The sequence below is a fragment of the Pollachius pollachius genome (assembly GCF_949987615.1).
Source record: "Pollachius pollachius genome assembly, chromosome: 12".
Classification (NCBI taxonomy): Eukaryota; Metazoa; Chordata; class Actinopteri; order Gadiformes; family Gadidae; genus Pollachius; species Pollachius pollachius.
This window is the reverse complement of record NC_136945.1, coordinates 18,769,909-18,797,292: the sequence shown is the minus strand read 5'-3', so window position 1 is coordinate 18,797,292 and position 27,384 is coordinate 18,769,909. Positions and strand designations below refer to the sequence as shown.

Below are 27,384 nucleotides of genomic sequence, written 5' to 3'. Positions count from 1 at the left end.
CTCCTCCAGGTAGCTCGGCTGCCTATAATGGAGGAGATTGAGCAATATGTTGCAAGCTGCTTTGCTTTACATTTGGACCTCGTAATTCTCAAGCCTCTGACCACCAACCTGTGGACATGACCTAGGCTGCCGAAAATAAAAACGATGAGCTGGCATTTATAGCCTACGACACACACCCCACACACACAAACACACACACACACACACACACACACACACACACACAGACACACACACACACACACACAAACCTATCGACTGTTAAAATCCAAGCTTGAAATTAAAGAGGATAGACATACCTGTGTGTGCAAAGGGTTTATTGTAACAATTTCACAAACAACTCACAAAAGTAATCCTTCCTGTTCGCAATTTCACCCAACAAAAACAGCTTCTTTTTTTTTGCGATGCAAAACATTAATGACAATCTCGCCTTAGGAAAACCAAAAATATATAGACTTCAATTAAATTAAAAAAGTAAAAAGCTTAAAATACCTCAAACATAAATGTAAGTATATATGCCACAGAAATCAAAGCAAGCCATTGTGAAATATAAAAACATTAAAACATCCAACCTCTGTAACCTTTCCTTCATCAGCATCATCTTCATCTGAAATACTGTAACAAAACCAAAATACTGTCTGGAAACAAAAGTACTGTAATGAACACATGATGAAGATAAAAACGATATCACTCAAACGGAAACGGACTGTCTGTTCCCTGCATCACACCATAAGAACTCAAATGCTGTTGCAATAAAGGGGCCTGACACACATCCTCCCCAGGAGTCCTGTCTGGAGCCAGCTGGACTGGATGTCTGACCAAAACCGAGTCTCCTCTCAAATACAAAGATATACTAGTGTACTTCCAACCACAGGAGTACAGACACCGTAAGCGTGTGTAGACGACCGCAGGTACGTCTCTATAGAGATACAGAGTATAGACACTGTAAGCGTGTGTAAACGACCGCAGGTATGTCTCTATAGAGATACAGAGTATAGACACTGTAAGCGTGTGTAAACGACCGCAGGTACGTCTCTATAGAGATACAGAGTATAGACACTGTAAGCGTGTGTAAACGACCGCCGGTACGTCTCTATAGAGATACAGAGTATAGACACTGTAAGCGTGTGTGAAGTTCAACGTCAGCAGTCGGCATGAGGACGTGGCGAGCGGGGAAAGGATGTCCTGAGTCGCAGCATCTGGGGGTTGTCATGGTGATCTGTGTGACGTCATCACTTGGGTCCACTACTCAGCTTCCTCTGTCAGATCAAACCTGGGAACAGGGAGAGGACGGGCTCAGAAACCCAGGGAACATAGCACTGACGCTTACCAGGTTAGAGTCAGTCATATGTTCTGCGCGTGTGCACATGTGTTTGTGTGCGTGAGAGTGAGTGAGTGAGTAGTGTTTCTGTTTGTCGTGTGTGTGTGTGTGTGTGTAGTGTCTGTGTTTGTAGTGAGTGTGTGTGAGTGAGTGAGTGAGTGAGTGAGTGAGTGAGTGAGTGAGTGAGTGAGTGAGTGAGTGAGTGAGTGAGTGAATGAGTGAGTGAGTGAGTGAGTGAGTGTGTGTGTGTGTGTGTGCTAGCACGCAACACACCACTCTGTGACCCCCTTCAACAGGTTGACTTGAGCCAGCTCGATGTGTGCCTGTAGATTGATCAAATAAGACATTAGATAGATACCAGACACACAATATTCCAACATGTGTACGTACACTGTACACATGTTGTGTACAGTGTGCACCCACAGAGATTACTAAGGACAGCTTGGATCCACCGAGACCGGCTGAGCCTGTCCAACACTGACCTGTCCAATCACGTCGCGGCCCCTGAAGGAGGCGGAGTTGTCCTTCACGGTGACGCTGAGGTGTCGGCGCTGGGCCTCGTCCAGAGACAGGCCGTACTCGAAACTTCAGACGGACACACGGACCACCCCAGCATTAGAGGATCAGGACTGAGATAACCTTTGAATCACTTGTTCAGAGTTCACCTGGATTCTGCATAGCCTCCCCCCTTCCCCCCCCCCCCCCACACCCCTCTTACGCACTTTCTGTATGTTGTACGTCCTGGCACTTAAAAACATTACTTAGCATCGTGTAGCATCTTATCCTAGCTGTCTTTGTTTGTATACGGGAAATGGGTTAACCTAGCGATTGTTAGTGCTTGGCACTTGGTCCTATGAACATCCTTCTGATGAATGTACTTATTGTAAGACGCTTTGGATAAAAGCGCCTGCCTAATGCCCTGAATGTAAAATATGTTGAATCAAGTTCCATGAGCGGCTGACCGGACCTGTCGTTGAACTCTGGGTTCAGGTCCCTCTTCTTCACCGCCGTCTTCCTCTTGGTGGCCTTGTTCTTGTCCGGCAGCAGCATGAGGGAGACGTAGCTGTCGACGGAGTCCTTCCCCGTGGACGACAGACCCCTACGCCGGCAGGGAGCACGACGCCAGCGTTAGCTTAGCCTAACCCAAACATTAGCTTAGTCTAACCCAGCCGCTAGCTTAACCTAACACAAACGTTAGCTTACCCTCACCCAAACGTTAGCTTAGCCTAACCCAAACGTTAGCTTAGCCTAACCCAAACGTTAGCTTAGCCTACCCCAAACGTTAACTTCAAACGATGTGGTCCTAGAACTTCATAAAGGCTTGTTTATATATCTGTGTTTTCTGTGTTGTGTTATAGAATACAATATTTGGGCTACTTCTTGTGTGATTATATGAGAATATGAGCAATCAGGGGCGTAGGAATGAGTTTAACATTGGGGGGGACACATATCTGAAATCTGACAGATCCGTTAATGGTTTGTACAGAAATATGTCTGAAAAAATTCACAAATATATTTTATTCTACTAAAAAGATACATTTGTAAATGTAAAGGAAAACACATTTTGAATGGCAGTAATGAACTGATGAATATCAAATCAATTCTTTAATTGCACGCTCAATCATCCAGTTTTTTAGAATAAGAAGCAGTGACAAGACGCTGTGTTGCGCTTTCAAAATAAAATAAAATATTTTTCTCCCCCCGGTATAATTTTTAGGTGGGACAAATGCCACTGTCTCCAATATTGGAGGGAACACGTCCCCTCCGTCCCCCCCGGTTCCTACGCCCTTGGATGCAGTTATCAAAGCTGTTGAAAATGAGAATTTTACCATCTCCCAAGTTAAACACGCCAACCTCATGTACTAAGCCCTTATAACTTGATAGCATACTATGAATAGGACTTGTACTAAGCCTTTATATTTGATTAGATACTGAATGCATATGAGGTGTGTGTCGAGCAGAACAAGCAAAGGAATCGTACCTGCAGGCGTGGACGGTGACGACCAGCCGTCCCTCGTGGGCGGAGAGGGACAGCTTCACTTGGCCGCTTCTCGCCGCCTCCGCCGCCGAGCAAGGCAGCGAGCCACCGCTCAACATGTCCACCATCTTGGAATCCAGAACCTGTTGAAGCCCACGACACAGAACTGAAAGACTTGTTTCAAAATAAAAGCGGGGCGTTAAGGTCTGCATGTAGTGGTGGCGCTCCTCCTCCTCACCTTAAGCTCCGCCCTCAGCAGCACCTGGCTCTCAGGTGAGGCTCCGTCCAGGGGGAACCACTGGTCCAGGACCAGCTGTGGTTCAGACAGCAGGTCTCTGACTGGGAGCACCAGGGAGCCCATGGGCTGGTCCCAGGCACTGGACAGCTGGGAGGATGATCACCAAACCAGTACATAGCATCATATTTATGAATTTAATTAAACTAAGAACTTGTGTGTTTAGCACTGCAGTTGGTTGTGCTAATTTGAACTCTCTGTTGTTCGTTGTTGTTTACGGGGAATGGGTTCACCGAGCAATTGTTGGTGCTTGGCATTTGGTTCTATGAACGTCCTTACAGTACCAACAGCGAGATATTGTTGTTTCTCCTTCATCTGACAAATGGACTTATTGTAAATTGCTTTGGATTAAAGTAATTGCTAAATGCCCTGAAGGTAAATGTCAATGTAATCACACTACATTGCTCTGAATGTAACCTCCCACACTCAGGACCCTAGGCGGGTTCATGGCTTCATGACCCCATGGGGTCGCGTCTCACCTTCAGGATCAGCATCTCGCGCTCCGGGTCCCGGACCAGGAAGAAGAAAGACTCCTCCCACTGAGGGGCGGAGCTGCGCTTACACACCTTCACACAAGGGGGGGGTTGAGGGTGAATGGGCTGTTCAGTGGATACACTAAGGTGATGCGCCGTGGTTTGTAAGGTTAAGTAACATAAGGACCTGTGTTCTGTGGGTGGTCTGACCCAGGACCAGCTCAGCTCCGGCCTTGGGCTCCTTCCCGCTCTTCTTATGCTGTGGGTTCAACGGAACAACATCCTGTTAGTACATAGAGCTATATGGTGCGACATCACTAGGAAACAGCCTGGCCTTTGCAAGGTAGGTGCCCTATGGATCAGACTTAAAGGGGTGAAATTAGGCCAGCAGGTGCGAGTGTGACCTTTGAAGATCTGCCCTTCCCTGTGCCTTAGTGACGTCATAAGTGGGAGCGTCCACCGAGATGTACGATGGACAGATAAGCAACATTTTCTGCATTCCAACTTGGTAGACCGGTAGACTGATCTGTCCAGCATACATCTAGGTGGACACGCCCACTTGTGTTGTCACTAAGGCACAGGAAAAGGCTGATAAAGGCCTGTAATGCCCAATCACACTCACACCAGGTGGCATAATATCACCCATATAAAACACACAGTCTCAAGACAATATAGGGTTCAACATGGTGTCCCCGTGCCTCTCCCCCTTTCACCGGGTTGTAAGTGGTGGCGTTTCGAAGGTTGAGGAGTGATTATGGTATAATCCTGCAACACGAGGAAGACTCACGGGCAGGGCGTGAGCTCGCTCCACGTGGACGAACAGCAGAGCGGCGGAGGGAACCGCCTGGTTCCTGAAGGTCTGTCCGGACTGGAGCTGCACCACCTGAGAGGATCAAGACAAGAAGAAGAGTGGGAAAGAGTCGAGGAACCGAACTGGTTTGTATTCATGACCTCGGTTTTATTCTTCTTCTTCTTCGAGCGTTTTGTGAACCTTGTTTTAAAAAAGTGCTGTATGCATACTGGCTACCATTAACATTGTCCTAAAACAAAAGCTAAGTTAGCTCTTAGCACCATGGTCCCATGGAGCAAAGGTGCAGCAGGAGCACCTCGTTTGGGTGGTGTTTAGGTGGTGTTTGGGTGGTGTTTGGTGTCCAGCAGAGCAGCACTGACCTGGTGGAGTCTGGCGGCGGTGGAGACAGTAGGAACCCATTCCAGCACCAGATGGACCCGGCCAGACTTCACATCCTTCAGGGTGTACCACTGAGACAGAGGAACAGAGAGGTCATGACCTTCGGCTGGTAACACAGCACAGAGACTCCTAGAGGTGAAATACGATCCGATTCTCAAAGCACAGACAAAGAGGTCACGTGTTTGACTGACCTTGTCGATGTACTGCTGTCTGATGACATCATCAAGCATTACGCTGAACCTGAAACAGGAAGCGATGGAGACATCGATAGCTCTTTTATATAACACTCTTCACTTTATCAAACAGAAAACAAGACCAAAAGACTGAACGTTATTTACTGCATACTGGTTTGGCATAACGTTAAAGTCAAATCCCAAATGAAGTGATTATTTTGCAATTAAACACTGTAATCTTTCAATAAGTCCATGCTCTGACCGCTGGCTATAGCCCTTTCAAACGAGACATTTACCTAACAACGAAATATATATCCAGTTGACTGTTGATGACTTTCAACACTTTGACTTTGAAGCATAACTATAAAAACACAACAACAACAAGACATACACACAGACCACATGACGGAGGTACGAACCTGCCCAGGAAGTCATCGGCGTCTAGATCCTTATCGTAGGACTCAAAGTGGACCTCCTGGCCGGCCTGGGGGCTGAGCACCACCTGCATCAGGACACGAAGAGGCTGTAGCGACGCTGACCACGGAGACAACAGACCGGTCGGACCCCCTACCTCTACGCCCAGACCCCCAGTCCGACAGAAACAACAGACCGCTCGTACCCCTTACTTCTATCAGACCTCCGGTCTGACCGGTCAGACTCCCTACCTCTACGCCCAGACCCCCAGTCCGACAGAAACAACAGACCGCTCGTACCCCTTACTTCTATCAGACCTCCGGTCTGACCGGTCGGACCCCCTACATCTACGTCCAGACCCCCAGTCTGACCGCAGGGGTTACACAGCCTGCTCTGACCCCCTATCTCTATACCCAGCCCTCCAGTCTACCACTCACCTCGAACATCTCGTTCCAGGTGGGGTTGAGGTTCTCCTTGATCACGTGACTCTTGAAGGCGTGCTCTCCGATGGTTACCTTCACGTAGGGGTCACTCTTTCCCTTCCTCATGCCCCCCATCAGGTTGTCCTTGGCAACCAAGCTCGCGGCCTCCAGCAGGTGCAGCCTCAGCACCCCCTGTTGGACGTGAACCACATTACGCCCAGCCAGTCATCCTATATATATTTATATCATGAGATATATCAAGGTTAACAGCGACATAGCATAACTTGGTAATGTCTTGCTTATTGTACTCTAATAGAACGTTCTCGTATTTCTGTGTTTTGATCCGTGATACAACACAGGCACCATTTCCTGTCAGCTCTTTAGTGGAAAGGGAAAAACCCCAATCTATCTCCCTTCATCACCCCTAGCACTGGAGGTACATTGAGTAGAATGGCACCCAGATAAAGGCTGCTTCTACATCCCACATCAACGCCTTCCCTCCCCTCATGAAGACACACAACTCTGAACAACAGTCTGATCGTCTGCGTGGATCAGAACCAGACCCACGTTGGTGGCAAAGTCCTGAGGGGGGTTGGAGTGAGGCTGGAGGACCACAGCTGGGCTGGACTCCTCAGGGACCAGGGCTGGGACCAGGTCTGGGGGAAGGCCGGTCACTGTGGCTTGGGCCAGATTATCTAGACCAGATCTGGAGGTAACAACAATCGGTAACGTTACAGAGAGCATTGATGTCCTGACATACAGGTGATCAACCCGTTTCTATAAAGATTAATCGGGTGTAGTTTCATTAATGTAAGCTGATTTATGGATAGTTAGAGAACACAAATGTTGCGTGGATGAATGTCTAGAACTCACCTCTCTGGTTGAAGCTCTTTCCTCACTGGGGAGAAGGACTCAAAGGTTGGCCTCTCTTCCTCTACTGGCCTCTCTTCCTCTACTTGCCTCTCTTCCTCTTCGGGCCTCTCATCCTCTAGTGGCTCCTCCAACACCTGGGGTAGAGTATTAGTATATAATAAATTTATGTAGCTTATTTCATGCAGACAACACACGCCATTAACCATTATGCACTGTGGCCCCAAACTTACGGGAGCAATGGAATAATCTTCAACAACAGTTGTCTCTTCTTCTCTGGTATCCACGGTAACAGGTTCTCTCTCCTCCGCTTCCTGGCTGGTCACTGGAACCCTCCTGGTGGAAACACACACAGAGTCAGATTCATGCAGCTGTCATCCTGAAGCCCGCATGGTCTGAGCAGTGTGTCTGATGGCAGGCACCCACTCCTGATCTGGCACCTCCCAGCCTCTCTCCTCCTCCATCGACCGGTCACCATAGTGACCAGCGGTGGCTGGGACCTCCTCGTCTTCAGGGGCCGTCCCTGTTGCCTGGGGAACGCTGGTCATCTGGGACTGGAGGATCTGCAGATGTTGAAATTGGAATTGAATTAGTTCATCAGTGAGGAGAAACCATATGGTTGTTATGGACGTTGGCATGGCAAACATAATCATATCATTTGAGCATCCGTGTACTGAGATGTTAACAATCTTTACATATTCATGTCCCGTAGTCCGACATCACAACAGGAAGACTTTACCGAAACCTGTGTTGGGATGTGGGTGTGTCCTCACCTTAAGCTCCGCCCTCAGCAGCACCTGGCTCTCAGGTGAGGCTCCGTCCAGGGGGAACCACTGGTCCAGGACCAGCTGTGGTTCAGACAGCAGGTCTCTGACTGGGAGCACCAGGGAGCCCATGGGCTGGTCCCAGGCACTGGACAGCTGGCGGGGGCACAGGGGAGCGATGGGGGGGATGAGAAGAGGGTGGAGGTCTCTTTGTGCACTGACTAATATATGAACGAGTGCTTAGTTCACACCTTCACAATGAGCATCTCCTCTCTGGGCTCCAGGACGGGGAAGAAGAAGGCCTCTCTCCACTCGGGGGACTTGGAGCGATCGCACACCTTCACACGGAGCAGACCGTCATTAATATATACATATATATATATATATATATATATATAGTGATAATACATTACACTCATCATTGAATAAGAACATATATAATTATAAAGATCAAATAAAAGTGCAATAGAAAGATATAATATAATTAAATAAAAAACTAAAATAGGAAGTTAAAACTAGGAATAGATAAAGAGAAAAGAGGGGAGAGAATGGAAAGAGGTTACATGGTGAAAGGAATCTTGAAAAGGTGGGTTTTGTTTATATTTTTATAGGTTTATTGGATTAAATATATATATGTGTATGACATATCTCATTCTGAATGGTGTTCAGCATAGTGGGGGGGTTGTACTGGACTCCATCAGGGTGTAGGGCGGACTGGTACCTTGGTTTTGTGGGTGGTCTGACCCAGGACCAGTTCTGCAGCGGCCTTGGGCTCCTTCCCGCTCTTCTTCAACTGGAAACACAACGCAATGCTAAACAACACAACGCAACACAACGCATTGCAACACAACCCCACACAACACAACGCAACGCTAAACAGCCAAACCCAACGCGACGCTAAACAACACTACACAACACAGCGCAACCCAAAGGGGCGTGACTTAGAGGGGCGCGACTCAGAGGGGCGTGACTTAAAGGGGCGTGCCTCAGAGGGGCGTGACTCAGAGGTGGGGGGGGGGGGGGGGGTCTCAGAGGGGCGTGTCTCAGTGGGGCGTGTCTTAAAGGGGCGTGTCTCAGAGGGGCGCGTCTCAAAGGGGCGAGTCTCAGAGGGGCGTGCCTCAAAGGGGCGTGACTCAGAGGGGCTTGTCTTAGAGGGGCGTGTCTCCGAGGGGCGTGTCTCAAAGGGGCGTGACTCAGAGGGGCGTGTCTCAGTGGGGCGTGACTCACTGGCAGCGAGTGGCCTCTCTCCAGATACAGGAAGAGCAGCGCGGCCGTCGGGACGGCCTGGTTCTGGTAGGACTGGAGCGACCTCTGCTGCAGCACCTTGGGCAAGGCATCACATGAGGACAGAGGTCAGAGGTCAGGACGCTGAGAGAGAGCGACCTCACTAACAGCCTGAGGGAGGAGGACTATGTTTCACTGACCTGGTCCAGGCTGGCGTTCTGGGACACCATGGGGACCCACTCCATGACCAACCGGACCCGACCGGACTTCACGCCCTCCAGTGGGTGCCACTGGGAATGACAGGAGTAGAAACCAGTCAATGAGGATGACCTCTGACCTGTGGCGGTAAGGATGAGTCTAGTGTTGAGAACTCACCTGGTCGGTGCACTGTGATTGGATGATGTCTGCCAGGCTGACTTTCAATCTGGAGACAAAGAAAAGTAGCACACTTTTCAGGGCTTAGCCTAGTTACCCTTAACTAACCTGCTGCTAATCCAACAACCTAACTTTAACTAACCTGCTGCTTATCCAACAACATAACTTTGGCTAACCTGCTGCTAATCCAACAACATGAAGTCGTGTGCAGGGATATGAACTCTACTTGCCTAAACTTTGACCGAATCATTTTACAATCGACCGTTTAGTTCATAGATTTCAGTCATGCTTAAAGACCTCAGAGATGAGATTATGTTTGTATGACCTCAGGCTCTGTGTCTGCTATCTAACCCCACTGCCTTCACCCCATCGGTCCTCTCACCTGCCCAGGAAGTCATCTTTGTCCATGTCCTTGTCGTACAGCTCCACCTTCACTTCCAGCCCAGCCTGAGGCCTCATCACCACCTGGAGGGGAGCCAGAGCCGCCACACCATGAGGTACATCCACCACATCTCGAGAGAGTCGCTCACCAGCCTCCGCAAAGCACTCAAGACTCTCTAGTTCACCTATACTTTACCTAGACTCTGCATTGCCAACCCCTCCCACCCCTTCTCACGCACTTATTGTATGCTGTACTTCCTGGCACTCAAAAACACTCAAAAAATAACTCAGTTGTGTAGCATCTTATCCTAGCTATCTTTGTTGTATACGGGGAATGGGTTAACCTAGTGATTGTTAGTGCTTGGCCCTTGGTTCTAACATCCTTACCGTACAGACAGCGATATGTAATGTTTCTCCTTCTGAAAAATGGACTTGTAAGTCGCTTCGGATAAAAGCATCTGCTAGACGCCCTGAATGTAAATGTACATCTGATTGACATGTCAGCAGTGGGTCAGACTAGCGGACTGCGCTGTGTTGTGGCCGTGCTCCTCACCTCGTACATCTCGTTCCAGGTGGGGTTGAGGTTCTCCTTGATCACATGACTCTTGAAGGCGTGCTCTCCGACCGTGACCTTGGCGTAGGGGTCACTCTTGCCCTTCCTCAAGCCCCCCATCAGGTTGTCCTTGGCAACCAGGCTCTGCGCCTCCAGCAGGTGCAGCCTCAGCACCCCCTGCAGGCCACAACAAGGAAGTGCACAACTGTCAACGCACACCAGGGGATAGCCACCGCAAAGGGTTTGTAAATCAGAATGCATCATGGGTCGTTTTGGCAACGTACTTCGCCACATTGAAAGGGCTCAAACATTGATTAGCCACTTCTAGCATGAAAAATGCTGTGGCAGTTATAAACACAACAAGGTCTCCCCAAAATCACGTGACGAACAATGACTAAACCATGACCAAAGAAACATAACTTCGGACACAAGAACTAGCATTCCAGTGCTCCCAAAATGGCGGCAGTCGATGCATTTTGACGATGGGATGCAAACACCCTATGGGGGTTAATGCTTTGAACTCAATAATTAATAAATGCAGCATTCTGTCCGCATGACGTAACGCTGGTTCATCAGCAGCTCTCTCACCTCGCTGCCGAAGACGTGGTCTGGGGAGGTGTGGGGAGGGCCGGGGGGAGGAGCGTCCTCGTCCTCGTCCTCGTCCTCGTCCTCCTCCTCTTCCTCCTCCTCCTCCTGATGGGACACAGCGGCGGCTACCTCAGCTGCTACCTCGGGCCCCCGGGCCCCCGGGACCTCTGAGGCCGGCACCGCAGCGCTCTCCAGAGGGGGCGTGTCCACAGAACTCGACCTGAAGAGGAACCACGACAGAGGGAGGATTACAGCCCACCGTTCGGGTGGATTAGGGATTCCTCTTGTTGTTGTTGTTGTTGTGAGGGGCGTGCTGCCAGTCTCACCTGAGCAGGTGGTCCTCCTCCATGCTCTCCTTAGTCCTGGAGGGGTCTGACCAGGACGCTGACTTGGTCTGGACACCCCCACCCGGGCACTTAGAGGGTATCAACACCTGCAGCCAGACACACCCATCACATCACAAGAGTGTTCCTATTGGATGTTATCATTGTTTAATAATCAATCAGATTTAAATATGTGAGCGCATCAGGAACGGGGACAGTAAGTGGAAACGGGTTCAAAAGGGAAACAAGGACCGGTGGGAGGACAACGACGACAACAAGAACAACAACAATAAAGAAATGTGCCTGCCTTAAGCTCCGCCCTCAGCAGCACCTGGCTCTCAGGTGAGGCTCCGTCCAGGTGGAACCACTGGTCCAGGACCAGCTGTGGTTCAGACAGCAGCTCCCTAACTGGCACCACCAGGGAGCCCATGGCCAGAGCCCAGCTGTGGGACAGCTGACCCAGGACCAGCAGTGGGAGAGGGTTAGCTAACAGAACAGCATGTTGAACAGAACATAAACAAAGACGCTTTCTCTCACAGCTGACCCAGGACCAGCAGGGGGAGAGGAGAGGGTTAACTCACAGCACAGAAGGTTTAACAGTATTAACACCGTCTCTTAGAGCTGACCCCAGATCAGCAGGGGGAGAGGAGAGGGTTAACTCACAGCACAGAAGGTTTAACAGTATAAACACCTTCTCTTAGAGCTGACCCCAGATCATCAGGGGGAGAGGAGAGGGTTAACTCACAGCACAGAAGGTTTAACAGTATAAACACCTTCTCTTAGAGCTGACCCCAAATCATCAGGGGGAGAGGAGAGGGTTAACTCACAGCACAGGAGGTTTAACAGTATAAACACCTTCTCTTAGAGCTGACCCCAGACCAGCAGAGTGTGAGGGTGTACGTTAGAGGGTTAGCTCACAGCACAGCATGTTTAACAGCATCAACACGGAGGCGCTCTCTTCTAGCTGAAGGACGCTTACCTTAACCACGAGAATATCTTCTCTGGGGTCACGAATCAGGAAGTGAAACGCCTCGTTCCATTTAGGAGCCGTGGTTCGCTCGCACACCTGGAGACGAAACACGGTTGAGTTAGGACGGCTTCAGACCCGCCCTGGTTAACGTGGACAGGGAACGGTTTGCCTTTGTTGGGCATCGTTTTCACGGAGTCACAAAGCACTCACGGTGGTTTTGTGGGAGGATCCCCCCAAGACGATCTCCGCCCCCACCTTCGGCTCCTTCCCGCTCTTTTTGAGCTGCGTGGAGCAAAACGACACAGCATTTACAATACTTTATTAAACACACAGCTTCACAGTGTACACAAAGTAGAGAGTGTCAAATGTTCAGACAACTGCCTTGGAGCCAAAGATCATTTCAATCATGTGATTGTGAACATCCTCATGACCTTCCCTCCTGATAGCCCCCTGATCCACGGGCTGTTTGACAAGTTTGAGAAAATAACAAAGTTCCACAAGACGGCAAAAATTGTTGCCAAGCAACACAGGCTAGCATACTTTGGGATTGCTGGGGCATTAGTGCTGAATTGTTTTGCGGTCACAGAGTGTGTGTTCATAGTAGTATTTAACAATGGCTTCCAGCCAAGTCAAGTCAAGCAGGCAAGTCTGTTCATAACAGAGCAGGGCTCACAGGTAGGCCGTGGGCCTGTTCCACGTAGACGAACAGCAGGGCTGAGGAGGGAACCGCCTTGTTCTGGAACGTCTGCTTGGAGTTGAACTGCAGAACCTGAAGGATGAGAACGAGGGTAGCAGAGGGTCCATCATCAAAGTCACAACTCTTCTCTGTTTTGGCACCGCAGAGGTGGAACGAGATCCCTGCTATTGTCAGGACCGCAGAGTCGCTCACCAGCTTCACTTGTTCAGAGTTCACCTAGACTCTGCAAAGCCTCCCCCCCCTTACCCCCCCACGGCCCTCTCACACACTTATTGTATGCTGTACGTCCTGGCACTTAATGTACGCATTTATTGTATGTTGTATGTTCTGGCACTTAATGTACACACTTATTGTATGCTGTACGTCCTAGCACTTAATGTACGCACTTATTGTATGTTGTATGTTCTGGCACTTAATGTACGCACTTATTGTATGTTGTACGTCCTGGCACTCAAAAATAGTACTTAGCATTGTGTAGCATCTTATCCTAGCTATCTTTGATGGATAGGGAAAATGGGTTAATCAAGCAATTGCTAGTGTTTGGCACTGGGTTCTATGAACATCCTTACTGTACCAACAGCGATATATTGTGAGTTTCTCTTTCTTCTGACAAATGTACTTATCGTTGCTTTGGATAAAAGCGTCTGCTGAACGCCCCTAATGTACATGTTAATGTAGCAGAGGAGTCAGGACACCTGGATCCCCTCCGTCCCCCCCAGCCTCTCATCACACCTGGACCCGGACCCTCTACCTGATTCACCCCATCCCCCTACCTGGTCCAGGCGGTCCGGTTCCGTTGCCGTGGGAACCCACTCCAGGGTGAGGTGGACCCGGCCGGACTTGACGTCGTTCAGCGTGTACCACTGGAGGAGAAGACAGGGAGCAGCACATGGATTCACCTCCACCCCCACAGCGAGCTCTCTAATGGCTCGACTCCATCAGAGGTGCGGTGGCATTGTGGTACGGTATGGATGTGGATATTTATATTGGACCACCAATATTCCCTCAGACGTTTTATTGACCTCTATCACAGCATTTATCATATTATGTCAGGTGATGAAGGGTAGACCTATACTCAGGAACAACCGCACTGCTGGGATGACAGAAGCAATGAGTCAGCTTAAACTGAATATATATATAGAGATATATATATATCTATAGATAGATATATGTTACATAGATAAATATCTGTATAATAGACTCAGAAGCCCTGAGTCTGCTATCAACTATATATATTAAGAGATATCTATAGATATAGAGAAAATAGAACTGTGTCATGCTGTGTCATGATCCCCCAACAGGAGCTCACCTGGTCGGTGTACTGCGCAGCAACGATGTCCTTCATGCTGATCTTCAGCCTGCACCACAGGGGTCAAGGGTCAGATCAGTGGTGCTATTGAGTATTGTCTGATATTCACATATATACCCTGTATATACCTGTATACACACACTTATGCTGTGATTAATAAAGTACACCATGTTGCAGAACGTCCCTTCTCATACTTTACTTTGCTAATTGCAGAGGGGTAATCTACGAACAGGGTTCCTGTCTGATCTTTAGTCAGCTGGGCCTACATTCTACTGAAGCAGAACCGGCCCTCAGCCTATGTTCTACTGAAGGAGAACCAGCCCTCAGCCTACGTTCTACTGAAGGAGAACCGACCCTCAGCCTACGTTCTACTGAAGGAAAACCCACCCTCAGCCTACGTTCTACTGAAGGAGAACCGGCCCTCAGCCTACGTTCTACTGAAGGAGAACCCACCCTCAGCCTACGTTCTACTGAAGGAGAACCCACCCTCAGCCTACGTTCTACTGAAGGAGAACCCACCCTCAGCCTACGTTCTACTGAAGGAGAACCGAGCCTCAGCCTACGTTCTACTGAAGGAGAACCAAGCCTCAGCCTAGTTCTACTGAAGGAGAACCGAGCCTCAGCCTACGTTCTACTGAAGGAGAACCAACCCTCAGCCTACGTTCTACTGAAGGAGAACCGGCCCTCAGCCTACGTTCTACTGAAGGAGAACCCACCCTCAGCCTACGTTCTACTGAAGGAGAACCCACCCTCAGCCTACGTTCTACTGAAGGAGAACCCACCTGCCCATGAAGTCGTCCTTCATGTCCATGTCTTTATCAAACATCTCCAAATGGAGATCCTGGCCGGCCAGCTGGGTCAGAACCACCTGGGGGAACACAACCAGACACTCAGAACCAGAACGGGAACCAGCCAATCAGAGGAGCAGACAGGACGAGTCAGGCTGGAAGCGGCATGACGTGAGCCCTGATTGGCCCAGAGGTTGGTGTGAGGCCTCTGATTGGCTCAGAGGTCGGTGTAAACTCTCTACCGTACCTGGTACATCTCGTTCCAGGTGGGGTTGAGGTTGGCCTTGACCACCTGGCTGGTGAAGGTCTCCCCCCCCACGTTGACCTTGACGTAGGGGTCGCTCTTGCCCTTCACCATGCCCCCCATCATGTTGTCCTTAGGGACCAGGTTCTGTCCCGCCAGCAGGCCGATCCGGAGCACGCCCTGGGGAGACACAAACAAATCCATGTAAAACTCATGTAAAGCGGCCCTGTGCAAATGGGCTCCACTGGAGCAGAACCATGTGGTGGTTCCACTCGGACCGGCGTTAGTGCTGGGAGGGGAACTTCCTGGTCCTAGTGGCCGGCCATGTTTAGAGGAGGAACCAATCAAAGTCAGAGCTCTTCTCTGTTTTGGCACCCCGGTGGTGGAACGAGGTCCCTGCCGACGGAACGGGGAGTCGCTCCCCAGCTTCGGCAAAAGACTCAAGATTCACTTGGTCAGAGTTCACCTAGACTCTGCATAGACCTTACCTCGGTGGCGAAGCTGGGGTGGGGGGTGCTCTGCTGGGGCAGGGCCTCGGCCTGGCTCCCCTCCACGTTGGAGGACACGTCAGCGGAGACGTGCTCCTCATCCAGCCACAGCACCTGGTGGACCCAGAGGAGGACGTGATGAATGGAGGGTCCCTGATGGCTGATTTAAACCTTCACCAGATCCCCATTAACATGACATGAGTCATCGTGTCATGTTTATGGACTATGAGTCATCACAACAAGCTCCACCAATCAGGAACAGAAACTGTGAGGACCTTTTGTTCCTGCAGAGAACACCCAGGGTAATATCTTACGGCCTGGTTAGTCTTTAAGATGTTTTAGGAAGGTGGCACCTCGCCCAGAAGGAAGCTATGAGCAGAATCCCACTCAAATGGCTCAAATATATAATATCAAAAAAGTTAATAATTCAAAATCGGTCCATTTGTAGTTAAACATTAATCTTCCAAAACTAGATATTGAGCGATGTGGAAATTATAAAACAAACATGAATCATACATATTTCCAAATGAAAAGCCCTAACTCCTCAGCTGATGTGCGATGGCTGAAACACATGCTGCAGGAGGCCAGCTCTGTATCAGGAGTGACTGTTCCCTGAGTGAAACCCATGACTGATCACTGATCAGCTGCTGAAGGCCAGCCCTGTGTGGGGGGTAGGGTACCCTGATAGCTCTGTATGGGGGAGGTAGGGTACCCTGATAGCTCTGTATGGGGGGTAGGGTACCCTGATACTCTGTATAGGGGGTAGGGTACCCTGATACTCTGTATGGGGGAGGTAGGGTACCCTGATAGCTCTGTATGGGGGAGGTAGGGTACCCTGATACTCTGTATGGGGGTAGGGTACCCTGATAGCTCTGTATGGGGGGTAGGGTACCCTGATACTCTGTATGGGGGTAGGGTACCCTGATAGCTCTGTATGGGGGGTAGGGTACCCTGATAGCTCTGTATGGGGGAGGTAGGGTACCCTGATACTCTGTATGGGGGTAGGGTACCCTGATACTCTGTATGGGAGTTGGGTACCCTGATACTCTGTATGGGGGAGTAGGGTACCCTGATACTCTGTATGGGGGTAGGGTACCCTGATAGCTCTGTATGGGGGGTAGGGTACCCTGATACTCTGTATGGGGGTAGGGTACCCTGATAGCTCTGTATGGGGGGTAGGGCACCCTGATACTCTGTATGGGGGAGGTAGGGTACCCTGATACTCTGTATGGGGGGTAGGGTACCCTGATACTCTTTATGGGGGAGGTAGGGTACCCTGATACTCTGTATGGGGGGTAGGGTACACTGATACTCTGTATGGGGGGTAGGGTACCCTGATACTCTGTATGGGGGAGGTAGGGTACCCTGATACTCTGTATGGGGGGTAGGGTACCCTGATACTCTGTATGGGGGAGGTAGGGTACCCTGATACTCTGTATGGGGGGTAGGGTACCCTGATACTCTGTATGGGGGGTAGGGTACCCTGATACTCTGTATGGGGGAGGTAGGGTACCCTGATACTCTGTATGGGGGGTAGGGTACCCTGATACTCTGTATGGGGGAGGTCGGGTACGGGGGCTCACGGTACCCTGAGGACGGTCTTGATGTAGATGCGGCTGGCGGGGCCGGAGCCTTCCAGCTGGAACCACTGGTCCAGGGTCAGGCTGGGGCTGGACAGAAGGCGGGACAGGGGCAGGTTCAGGCGGCCCAGGGTCTGCACGCGGTCCCCGTCCTTCACCTGAGGGGGGCGGGGACAGAGGGCACCGTCCAATCAGAGGTCAGCGATCCGGAACGAATGAGGCAAGGCAAGGCACCTTTATTTATGTGGCATTGTTCATACACGAGGCTGACTCAAGAGTGCTAAAACATTACAACATCCTCAAACAATAAAATTAAATGATAAAATAAAATAGATAAGATACAGAAAACAATAACAAAGGCAAAGTAAAAAAAATGCATTATAGAAATTATTTACGATTGTATTTACGATTTAGCAGAAAGCTAAAGCAAAAAAAAAAGCAAAAGTCTTAAGTCTTGTTTTAAAAGTGGTAGGATGACCGTGGTATGCATGTGTGTTCTCCGTCTTCTCGGTGGGTACCTGGATGTCGATGTCCTGTTTCTGGGGGTCCTGGATGAAGAAGGTGAAGGCCTCCTCCCACTGGGGGTTCTCGGTGGTGTAACAGATCTACAGGTGGGACAGGATGTGATGTCAGCAAAGACACGGGCGTTTCCTGAAGGTTTGTTAATCGGACCGAGTGGGATGGAGTAGGACCGACCTTGCTCTCCCTGGTGAGGTCTCGTACAGACAGCTGCACCATCGGGTTCGGCTCCTTGTTGCCTTTCTTCATCTGTAACACACACACCGACAAGCTCAACATCTGCTCAGCGCGGCAGACTCTCAGTACTTTTTTTTTTTTTTTTTTTTTTTTTTTTTTTTTAAAACAGCCAATCAAATATGGGTCCGCACTTGTACGCACTTATTGTGTGTTGTACGTCCTGGCACTTAATGAACGCACTTATTGTGTGTTGTACGTCCTTGCATTTAAAAATAGTACTTAGCAACGTGTAGCATCTTATTCTAGCTTTCTTTGTTGTATACGGGGAATGGGTTAACCTAGAGTACTGACTGTTAATGCTTGGCACTTGGTTCTATGAACATCCTTACTGTGGCGACAGCGATATATATTGTTGTTTCTCTTCCTTCTGACAAATGTACTTGGTATAAGTCGCTGTGGGTAAAAGCATCTGGTACATGTAAATGTAATGTAAATGTAGGTCTGGCCTCCTGGAGCGAAAGGCCTAGCCCCCTCCTCCTCCTCCATGTATCAGAGGCCCTGTCATTGGCTTCAGGTAAACACCAGCTAGTATAAGTTGCTGTTGTGTTCTCAGTCATAATCATAAGACCCCACGCTTGCAGGAGAGATAAAGAACAGGAAGGAAGCGGTCTCAGTGTGTGGCTCTGCCAACAAGCCTAGATGCCAATAAAAAAATATTTTCATGAAAAGAATGTATTTCCTTCCTTTGCCGTTGATACTGTTCTGGTGTTTCATTTATGTGTGTAAGTCCAAAGTAAGAGAAAGAATCATTTCTGTGTGTATCCATTAACCAGATAACAGGGAACGGTAGAAATGGAGCCAGGACCACACAGACCACCGCTGACCGAGACTGAGTTGCATAGCAATGACCCGCCGAGTCGTATTTAGTCAACAACGTTGTGGAATGTCAAACAGACAGCGTTTGGTTCCAGCCCCCCGCCCGGCCACAGGCAGGAAGTGGCACTGAGCTGTGGCAGAGGAGAGAGAGAAAACGAGGGCAGAGGGAGGGACGATGATACAATGTGACTCACAGGAAGTGACTCCGCCTTGTCCAGATACACAACCAAGATGGCAGCAGAGGGAGGGTCGGCGGTCTTGCTGATCACGGTCTCGTTCCTCTTAAGGACCTGGGGGGGGCAGAGCGCAGGTTGAACATGCAGCAGATGGGATGTGATGTGGTATAACCTAGATCATAGTGTTATTGTGGATGGTTCTCTGCCGCAGGGCAATCACAAGCTCCGGCTCATTGGATAAACACCTCAAGAGAATGCATGACGGGTGACTCTTTCTAATGAGGTGGTTCCCAAACTTGGAGTCGGGTCCCACTTGGGGTCCGCTGATATGCATATGGAGTCGCAGGAGACTGCTGACACATGCTGTAGATCTGTGTTGCTCTATTTCAGCAACCATTACTCATTGAACAGGTCTCATAGACGTCCTGTACATAGGAACGGACTAACTAATGATTCAGAGCCACGAGCAAACTACAACTAATTAGTTTGTGTCAGAGCGGTGCGATGGAGTTCACCGGGACGTCGATATTAGCCACAGATGCTGATTGGGCAAAAAACAATATGTGGAAGCAGATGCATAGATGTTCGGCTTCGCTAACAAAACAAGCTAGACTTAGAGCTAGTAATGGGGTCCCACTCTGAAAACGGTTTTGGGCCGCCGGTCTACCGACGCGTGGCGGTGGAGGGAAAAGAACGCTCTGCGCCAGTTGCAAACTAGCAACGACACATGCGTCAGTGTAGAAAGTCAATTGCGCTGGATGGAAGAGAGAGCCCAGAGACTTCCTGCAGCACAAAGTGCAGCCGGTGTTTATGTCTATTTAGCAGGGTATAGAACTGATCAGAGCGTATCAGGAGGGTTCCCACCTGCTCCAGACGGTCCGTGGAGGGCAGCAGGGTCAGCCACTCCAACCTCAGGTGGACGCGTCCAGACGGCGTGTCTTTCAGAGAGAACCACTTAGGAGAGGAGCAGAGGAGGGTCACTAACACGCACACCTCTAACCACCGGTCGATAACCATCATCCTGCCGCGTGAAGAGCCTTTACTCACGTCGTCCACCACTATGGATTTCTTCACGACGCCCAGGTCCACCTTCGCCCTGAAGGAAGGGCATTAAAGGCTGTTAGAATCACGTCAAATGTTCTGAACGCAACAGGAAGTCTGTGAGTACGTTGGGGTAACTTCAGCTCTCAGGTTTGATCGAGGTTGATGAACAGCTTCTGAGACTCTGAGGCTTTGGGAGGTTAATGGAGGTTAACTATGGAGGTGGACAATGGTGGACACAATGGGTGAGAGGCCTTGTACTGTACATGTATACACATTGTACTGCATGCATGAACCATTGTACTACATGTACATAACATTCAACATGGTACTACATGTATATAACATTGTACTACATGTATATAACATTGCACTATGTGTTTATAACATTATACTTGTATATAGCATTGTACTCCATGTATATAACATTGTACTGCATGTATATAACATTGAACTGCATGTATATACCGTTGTACTACATGTATATAACATTGTACTGCAGTATATAACATTGTACTACATGTATATAACATTGCACTACGTGTTTATAACATTATACTTGTATATAGCATTGTACTCCATGTATATAACATTGTACTGCATGTATATAACGTTGTACTACATTATATAACATTGTACTCCATGTATATATCATTGTACTGCATGTATATATCATTGTACTACATTATATAACATTGCACTCCATGTATATAACATTGTACTACATCTATATAACATTGAACTGCATGTATACAACATTGTACTGCATGTATATAAGATTTTACTACATGTATATATCATTGTACTCCATGCATGTAACATTGTACTACATGTATATAACATTGTAGTTCATGTATATAACATTGTACTACATGTATATAACATTGTACTACATGTATATAACATTGTAGTTCATGTATATAACATTGTACTACAGTAAATAACATTTAAGTACATGTATATATCATTGTTCTTCATGTATATAACAGTGTACTCAATGATATAACATTGTACTACAGTATATAACATTGTACTACATGTATACACATTGTACTGCAGTATATAACACTGTACTCATGTGTACCTGCCCAGGAAGTCATCCTGGTCGGTGTCTTTGTCATAAACCTCCAACTCCAACTCCTGGCCAGGAACCTCATGGACTATGACCTGATGTACCACACACACACACACACACACACACACACACACACACACACACACACACACACACACACACACACACACACACACACACACACACACACACACACACACACACACACACACACACACACACACACACACACACACACAGATGGAAGACACCCCAGAACCCCAGACGGCCGAGCCCAGGACAATGAAATATGATATGATGCTACTCCATGTAAACACACAGGCTATGTTCTATTGAAACACAGAGGTAGAGAGAGAGAGAGAGAGAGAGAGGGAGGGAGGGAGGGAGGGAGAGAGAGAGAGAGAGAGAGAGAGAGAGAGAGGGAGGGAGGGAGAGAGAAAGAGAGCGAGAGGGAGAGAGAGAGAGAGAGAGAGAGAGAGCGACAGAGAGACAGAGAGAGTGACCATGTCACCAGTTCTACCTAGGCGCGTACCCACCTCGTATATCTCGCCCCACTTGGGACAGACGGTGTTGTCCACGTGCTTGGAAGTGAAGGTCTGGGGGCCCACCCTGAGCAGGGCGTAGGGGTCTGACATGCCCGACATCACCCCCTTCATGAAGTTGTCCTTGGCGGGCAGGTCGTCGGCCTCCACCAGGTGGATGCGGACCACGCCCTGGGAGACAGAAAGGGGTGGGGGCCAGGTGGAGACAGCTGGGTCAGCACCCGGGCAGGAAGGGGGGGCCGGGGGCAGTAAGAGGGGGCAGTAAGAGGTCCTACCCTGGGCAGGGGAGACCGCAGCTCGGCCACGTGGAGGTCCGGGACCAGGGGCACCGTGAGGCGGTTGGGCAGGACCAGGAAGGCGGCGATGGCGTCCATGATCATGCTGTCAGACATGACGCTGTGGGAGGAGTCCTCAGGTTACTGCTGGTGTGGTCATTGGTCAGATCTCTTGATGAGCATGGGAATAAGCAGCTGCAGATGTATAGAGGGCTTGTGCATCAGAATGCATCATGGGATTTATCAGCTGCAGATGTATAAAGGGCTTGTGCATCAGAATGCATCATGGGAATTAGCAGCTGCAGATGTAGAGAGGGCTTGTGCATCAGAATGCATCATGGGATTTATCAGCTGCAGATGTATAAAGGGCTTGTGCATCAGAAGGCATCATGGGTTGTTTTTTTGTTCCCGATATTTCGCCGTTTTGAGAGTACTCAAGAGAGTTTTAGTACTGTAAAATCCTGAAAACGTTAACATACTGTAACCTAGGCTAATCCAAACTCTGTTTTACCACATCTCACATGAGAATCACTGCGGCAGTTCTGTACACCACAATGTCTCCCGATTAATAACTAATCAATCCATGATTAATTACTAAACAACGCCCCAGCCCCCTTACTACTGTTTACATTTCCGTGCTCCTACACTTCCTACATGGAGGCGGTCAATGCGATGCGAAGTCACGATGAACAAGCACTATTGGTAGACATGGGTGATCCATCTCTGGCAGGCCTGACTCATAATGGCGCTGGATCTGTCTGGCAGCAGAGCTTACTTGAGTCCAGGAATATCCAGTAGGTTGGTCAGACCGGTCCAGTTGATGACCAGTTTCTGCATCGGCACATCAGGAGAAAAACATTCAGGGTCAGATTTATGAGCGAGCCCATATAAGGAATTGTAAGTGTGAGAGTGTAGGACAGAGATTGAGTGAAGAAGGGAGGAGATAAGAAAAGGGAGGGATAGGAGATGAGAAGGAGGAGGGATAGGAGATACGATGGAGGAGGGAGAGGAGATAAGATGGACGCACCGGCCTGCGGATGAAGAACATGGTGACCGCACCCACTATTGGCACGTCTCCAATCAGAGGCTCCAGAATCACCCTCATCATTCCGTGCAGCTGAGGGGGAGAGAGCACAATAGGAACGGGAAGCAATTACTTCCAACCCTTCCTCCTGTGCTCGGCGCTTCACACACACATACCTGGATGCCCTTCACGCCCGCTTTGCAGAAATATCGCTTCACTTCCACGTCGATCTCCACGTCGCCCACATAGCTGAGGATGAAACGGAGATTCAAACCAACGACCCAACGCTACGGGGGCAGCAGCAGGTGGAGGGGGTGTGACGACGGCTCACCTGATGTAGAGGTCCAGCAGGACCTGTCCGCGGTCGTTCTCCGTGTGAGCCTTGATGCCCACCACCTTCATGGGCTGCAGGGCGACAAGAGAAACCGTCACACCCTGTTGTTCTAGTAGTGTGTGTTAGTGTTAGTATATGTGTGTGCATGCGAGTAAGCAAGAGTGTGTGTGTATGTGTGTGTGTGTGTGTGTGTGTGTGTGTGTGTGTGTGTGTGTGTGGAAGTAAGCAATTGGGTTTGTGTCTGTGTGCGTGCGTGTGTGTGTGTTTTTGCGTGCGTGTGAAGTGTGTGTGTGTGTGTGTGAGTATACCTCAATTAAGACTTTTGATATAAATCGATAAAAGAGTGCAGTGTATGTGTGTGTGCGCATGAGCGAGTGTGTGTGCGTGCATGTGTGTGTGTAAGTAAGAGTTTGCGTGTGTGTGTGTGTCTGCAGGTGTGCATGAGTGTGTTAGCAAAAGTGTGTGTGTGTGTGTGTGTGTGTGTAGTTTCTGTGCATGTGTGTGTGTCTGTGCATGTGCACGTGGATGTGCGTGCATATCCACATGACGCAGTAGCAGGCTCTCGCTCCGCCGGCCCCCCACCTTGTCCCCGAAGTCCACCTTGGTGAAGCTGAGCGTCTGCAGGTGGGAGCTGGAGCCCCTGATGGACGGAGCGATGGTCTCCTGCAGCAGCTTCTCCAGGTACTGGCCCACGAACGGCCACACCTGCTGCAGCACCTGGGACAGGCCGGGGGGGCACAGAGTCAGGGGGGGGGGGGGGGGGGGGGGGGGAGGCAGCACTCAGCCTTCCGGCTCCGAGGGGAGGGCCGTTGCATTGGCAGAGCGTTGTTGTAACAACTGCGCAAACATTAACACGCACACATCCGCACACATTCAGACAAACACACACACACTCACCCACACAGGCACTAAAGTGGCACATGGGCAGCTGTAGCCTGGTACTTCCCCTCAGCTGTCTGCCCATACCCCTGCACCCTGGGCCCAGTTCCGACTCGCCCCCCCCCAACCCCCCAGGGCGGGGCTTCCCAAACGTCCCTGTTCCTATGGAAACACCCCCGACCTGTAAAGGCCTCCGGGGGCCTGTTGCTCTGAAAGCAGAAGCCCTCTGCTCCTGTACTTGTATGACTCGGTTTCAGAAAGGAAAAGAAAAAAAAAAGGGCACCAGCCACAGTGGGAGGGAACCTAGCGTGCTCGGGGGGTGAGTCACCGCCGGCTGCTGCTCAAGACACTGGCCCGCTGCTGGGCTCCTGCCGCAGGACGTGGGACTCAAACCCTGCTTTGTGTGGCTCGGGGTCACGTCCCATCACATGCTGGGATTAGAGGGGGCATCTTAATATCTGATGTGGCGGAGGAGCGCCACTCTTACCGGCCTACTTTGAGCTGGACAAAACAAGAATTTTATCTAGGAGTGATTTGATTGGGTAACAGCATTTGGGACATCCCCCCCCTTTCTGTAAATTAATGTGGGATGTGATGGAAATGTTGAGCGGTGGAGCGGCTGGCTCCCGGCCCACTCTCTGCAGCAGACTGAGTGGCTAGAGGGTTGGGGGCGTGGCCAGGCTGGAACACGACACCGTCAGAAGATGTGCGACCATCTTCCAGCTAGCAGAAGCTATTAGCTTAGCGCACGCATCCACGCACACACACACACACGCACACTTACACGCGCACGCACGCACACACACACACACACACACACACATATTTCAGCTAACAGAAGCTATTAGCTTAACAAAAACACGCACATACACGCACACACACATATACATATTTCAGCTAACAGAAGCTATTTGCTTAACAGACACACACACACACGCACACAAACCATACAGACACAACACCCTTCAATCAGGACAAAAGCTAAAGAGGTCTCTTCAGTGTCTTGTCTGATGGGGAGGGCTTTAGGAACATGGAGCAACAGAGAATCAAATATTTTAAAAGGAATTACCTTATTAAGCCATTCCACCTTTTCCACATCTGGAAAGTTGACCTGCAAGGAAGCACAGAGCGTGTTAAGAAGTGGCAGCAGTGAATCATGTTGAATACATGGTGAATACATGATGAAAACACGGTGAATACATGGTAACTATACATGGTGAATACACAGTGAATACATGGTGAATACATGAGGAATACATGGTGAATACATTGTGAATACATGGTGAATATATGATGAATACACAGTGAATACAGGATGAATACATACATGGTGAATACATGGTGAATACATGATGAAAACATGGTGAAAACATGGTGAACATGGTTGCAGTAGAGATGAAGGCCGATAACAGTGTTTGGTTTTGTCACCTCTCCATAATACAAACAGTTGTTTTCTTTTTGTAGGACTGACAATTAGAGTGGAATTCACTTCCTTGGGTTTATATGCGATTTTAGGGGCTTTGCCAAACACAGTGACTTGCTTTATTTCCTGTGTCTAGATGAGCATTGATGAAATCATCGTAAAACGTCCAGAATACAATACGGGAAGTATAGAAGAACAACCTCAAACATCGATGACTTATTCAGCCTTTCAGTGTATGTGTTGCAGCACGAGGAGGGTGTGTTTACATTGGACGATATAGTGGAGACAAGTCCGGAGGGATGTAAACTAGCATCCCTACCCATGGCACCTCGTCCGGTGGTGTCTACATCATAATGTTACTGAATGGACCACAGCAACCACCTTTTGGGTGTGGCAGGACTCTCGCAGGATATAAATAACAGTGGTGTGGTTAGGCCCCTGAAATGCATTGTAGTTTGAATCACCACTCAGACTTCCCTCTTACATCAACTCAAGAGGTCCCGATAAAGACCCACACTGAGGACAGAATCAAGTCCTTTATCACGGGATCACTCACTGATCCTTACTGAAGTAGGAGAATAAAGAATTCTATTGTGATTAAGTTCATACCTCATTAAGGTTTGCCTTTCCCTGGAAGGGAGATGACTGGTAAAACTCCACGGATATGTATTTTATTTGAATTATGTTACACTTTATATGAACTAAAGTTGGGTCACCTCCCGTTTGAACATGTGGTTGTTGCCTGGCTGTGAGGCTACGGGGGGTCATCTTACCCAGGCGGGCAGGTCCCTCTTGCTCTTGGCGACCCTCTTGGAGGTGTGCTCCTGCTCGTTGTCGAACAGCTCCACGGCCGAGCGGTGCCGAGCCTCCTTGGCCTCCCGGGCGTGCTTCCAGCCCGTGTAGATCATCATGCCGAACACCAAGAAGCTGGTGCTAAAGCGATAGTACCCGGCCAGGTACACGGGCAGCAGGGCGCCCAGGCACTTCCCGAATGTCCACAGCACGTCGACGGCCTGGATGCCCGGTGGGGCGGCCGAAGCCTGCATGATCTCTGCACCGCCGCCCGCTTTACTCTGGACGTCCTTGGGTACCTTGGTCTCCTGGGAGCCACTCGGCGGTCCCGACTCTTCTTTCTGCATCCCGGAGTCTTGCGTTGGTTTCTTTATCGCAAGTAGTTGACTACAGGAGAACTACAAATCTCGGCACAGCGCTGTGTCTGTGGACTATAACAACACGGTAGCGTTTACTTCACTCCGCCTAGAGATCAGCGCGTCATTTCGTATGAACAGACACGCAAAACTTCTGAATCTGTTTTCGTCCCGAGATACGAAGCGCAGCCCCGCGACCTGAGGAAGTACAGACGCTCCGTCCTCCGCTGCCGTCCCGTTACCCGACGAGACACGCCCCTCGGACGCGGGACACGCCCCTTGATGACGAGCCGCACATGTTTGACTCTTTCCACGCTGCGGCAAACTATCAGTAATAGATGGTTTACTACCCGGGAACGAAAAGGTTGTCTCAGTACCAATACAGCATCAAACGTCTGGGCTCAGACAGTTTATTGGCTGATTATTCGTGTATGTGGCGTTTTGACTCTGGAGTCCCTTTTGTCTTTAGTGGATGG

General features: G+C 49.6%; 1 protein-coding gene across 1 annotated transcript; it reads right to left on the bottom strand.

Annotated features, from left to right (window-relative positions):
• Nucleotides 1-311: 311 nt before the first annotated feature.
• On the bottom strand, nucleotides 312-27,100 carry esyt1b (extended synaptotagmin-like protein 1b). The gene is made up of 52 exons (XM_079748262.1): nucleotides 26,534-27,100; nucleotides 25,407-25,448; nucleotides 24,041-24,175; nucleotides 23,456-23,529; nucleotides 23,301-23,373; nucleotides 23,128-23,217; nucleotides 22,876-22,931; nucleotides 22,101-22,221; nucleotides 21,820-21,996; nucleotides 21,293-21,375; nucleotides 20,215-20,263; nucleotides 20,032-20,121; nucleotides 19,186-19,281; nucleotides 18,116-18,187; nucleotides 17,938-18,024; nucleotides 17,428-17,577; nucleotides 15,840-15,953; nucleotides 15,355-15,531; nucleotides 15,102-15,187; nucleotides 14,320-14,368; nucleotides 13,784-13,873; nucleotides 12,987-13,082; nucleotides 12,524-12,595; nucleotides 12,323-12,409; nucleotides 11,651-11,797; nucleotides 11,347-11,453; nucleotides 11,021-11,240; nucleotides 10,433-10,609; nucleotides 9,881-9,963; nucleotides 9,499-9,547; nucleotides 9,324-9,413; nucleotides 9,127-9,222; nucleotides 8,621-8,692; nucleotides 8,151-8,237; nucleotides 7,909-8,055; nucleotides 7,562-7,698; nucleotides 7,369-7,471; nucleotides 7,139-7,272; nucleotides 6,833-6,971; nucleotides 6,281-6,457; nucleotides 5,849-5,931; nucleotides 5,448-5,496; nucleotides 5,238-5,327; nucleotides 4,855-4,950; nucleotides 4,255-4,326; nucleotides 4,074-4,160; nucleotides 3,538-3,684; nucleotides 3,303-3,442; nucleotides 2,289-2,420; nucleotides 1,804-1,906; nucleotides 1,595-1,644; nucleotides 312-1,273 (listed from the first exon to the last, which is right to left on the bottom strand). Exons 1-52 carry the CDS (start codon nucleotides 26,897-26,899, stop codon nucleotides 1,246-1,248), a joined length of 5,574 nt encoding a protein of 1,857 aa, XP_079604388.1. The 5' UTR covers nucleotides 26,900-27,100; the 3' UTR covers nucleotides 312-1,245.
• Between the last annotated feature and the right edge of the window lie 284 nt (nucleotides 27,101-27,384).

Bases quoted from the DNA above. Each gene is read 5' to 3' on its own strand.
- esyt1b (XM_079748262.1), bottom strand. From the start codon at position 26,899: ATGCAGAAAGAAGAGTCGGGACCGCCGAGTGGCTCCCAGGAGACCAAG. The intron at 22,222-22,875 runs GTAAGCTCTGCT...CTCCTCCCACAG, and splicing joins CTGGATATTCCTGGACTCAA to CGTCATGTCTGACAGCATGA. The intron at 7,699-7,908 runs GTGAGGACACAC...CAACATCTGCAG, and splicing joins TGCTGAGGGCGGAGCTTAAG to ATCCTCCAGTCCCAGATGAC.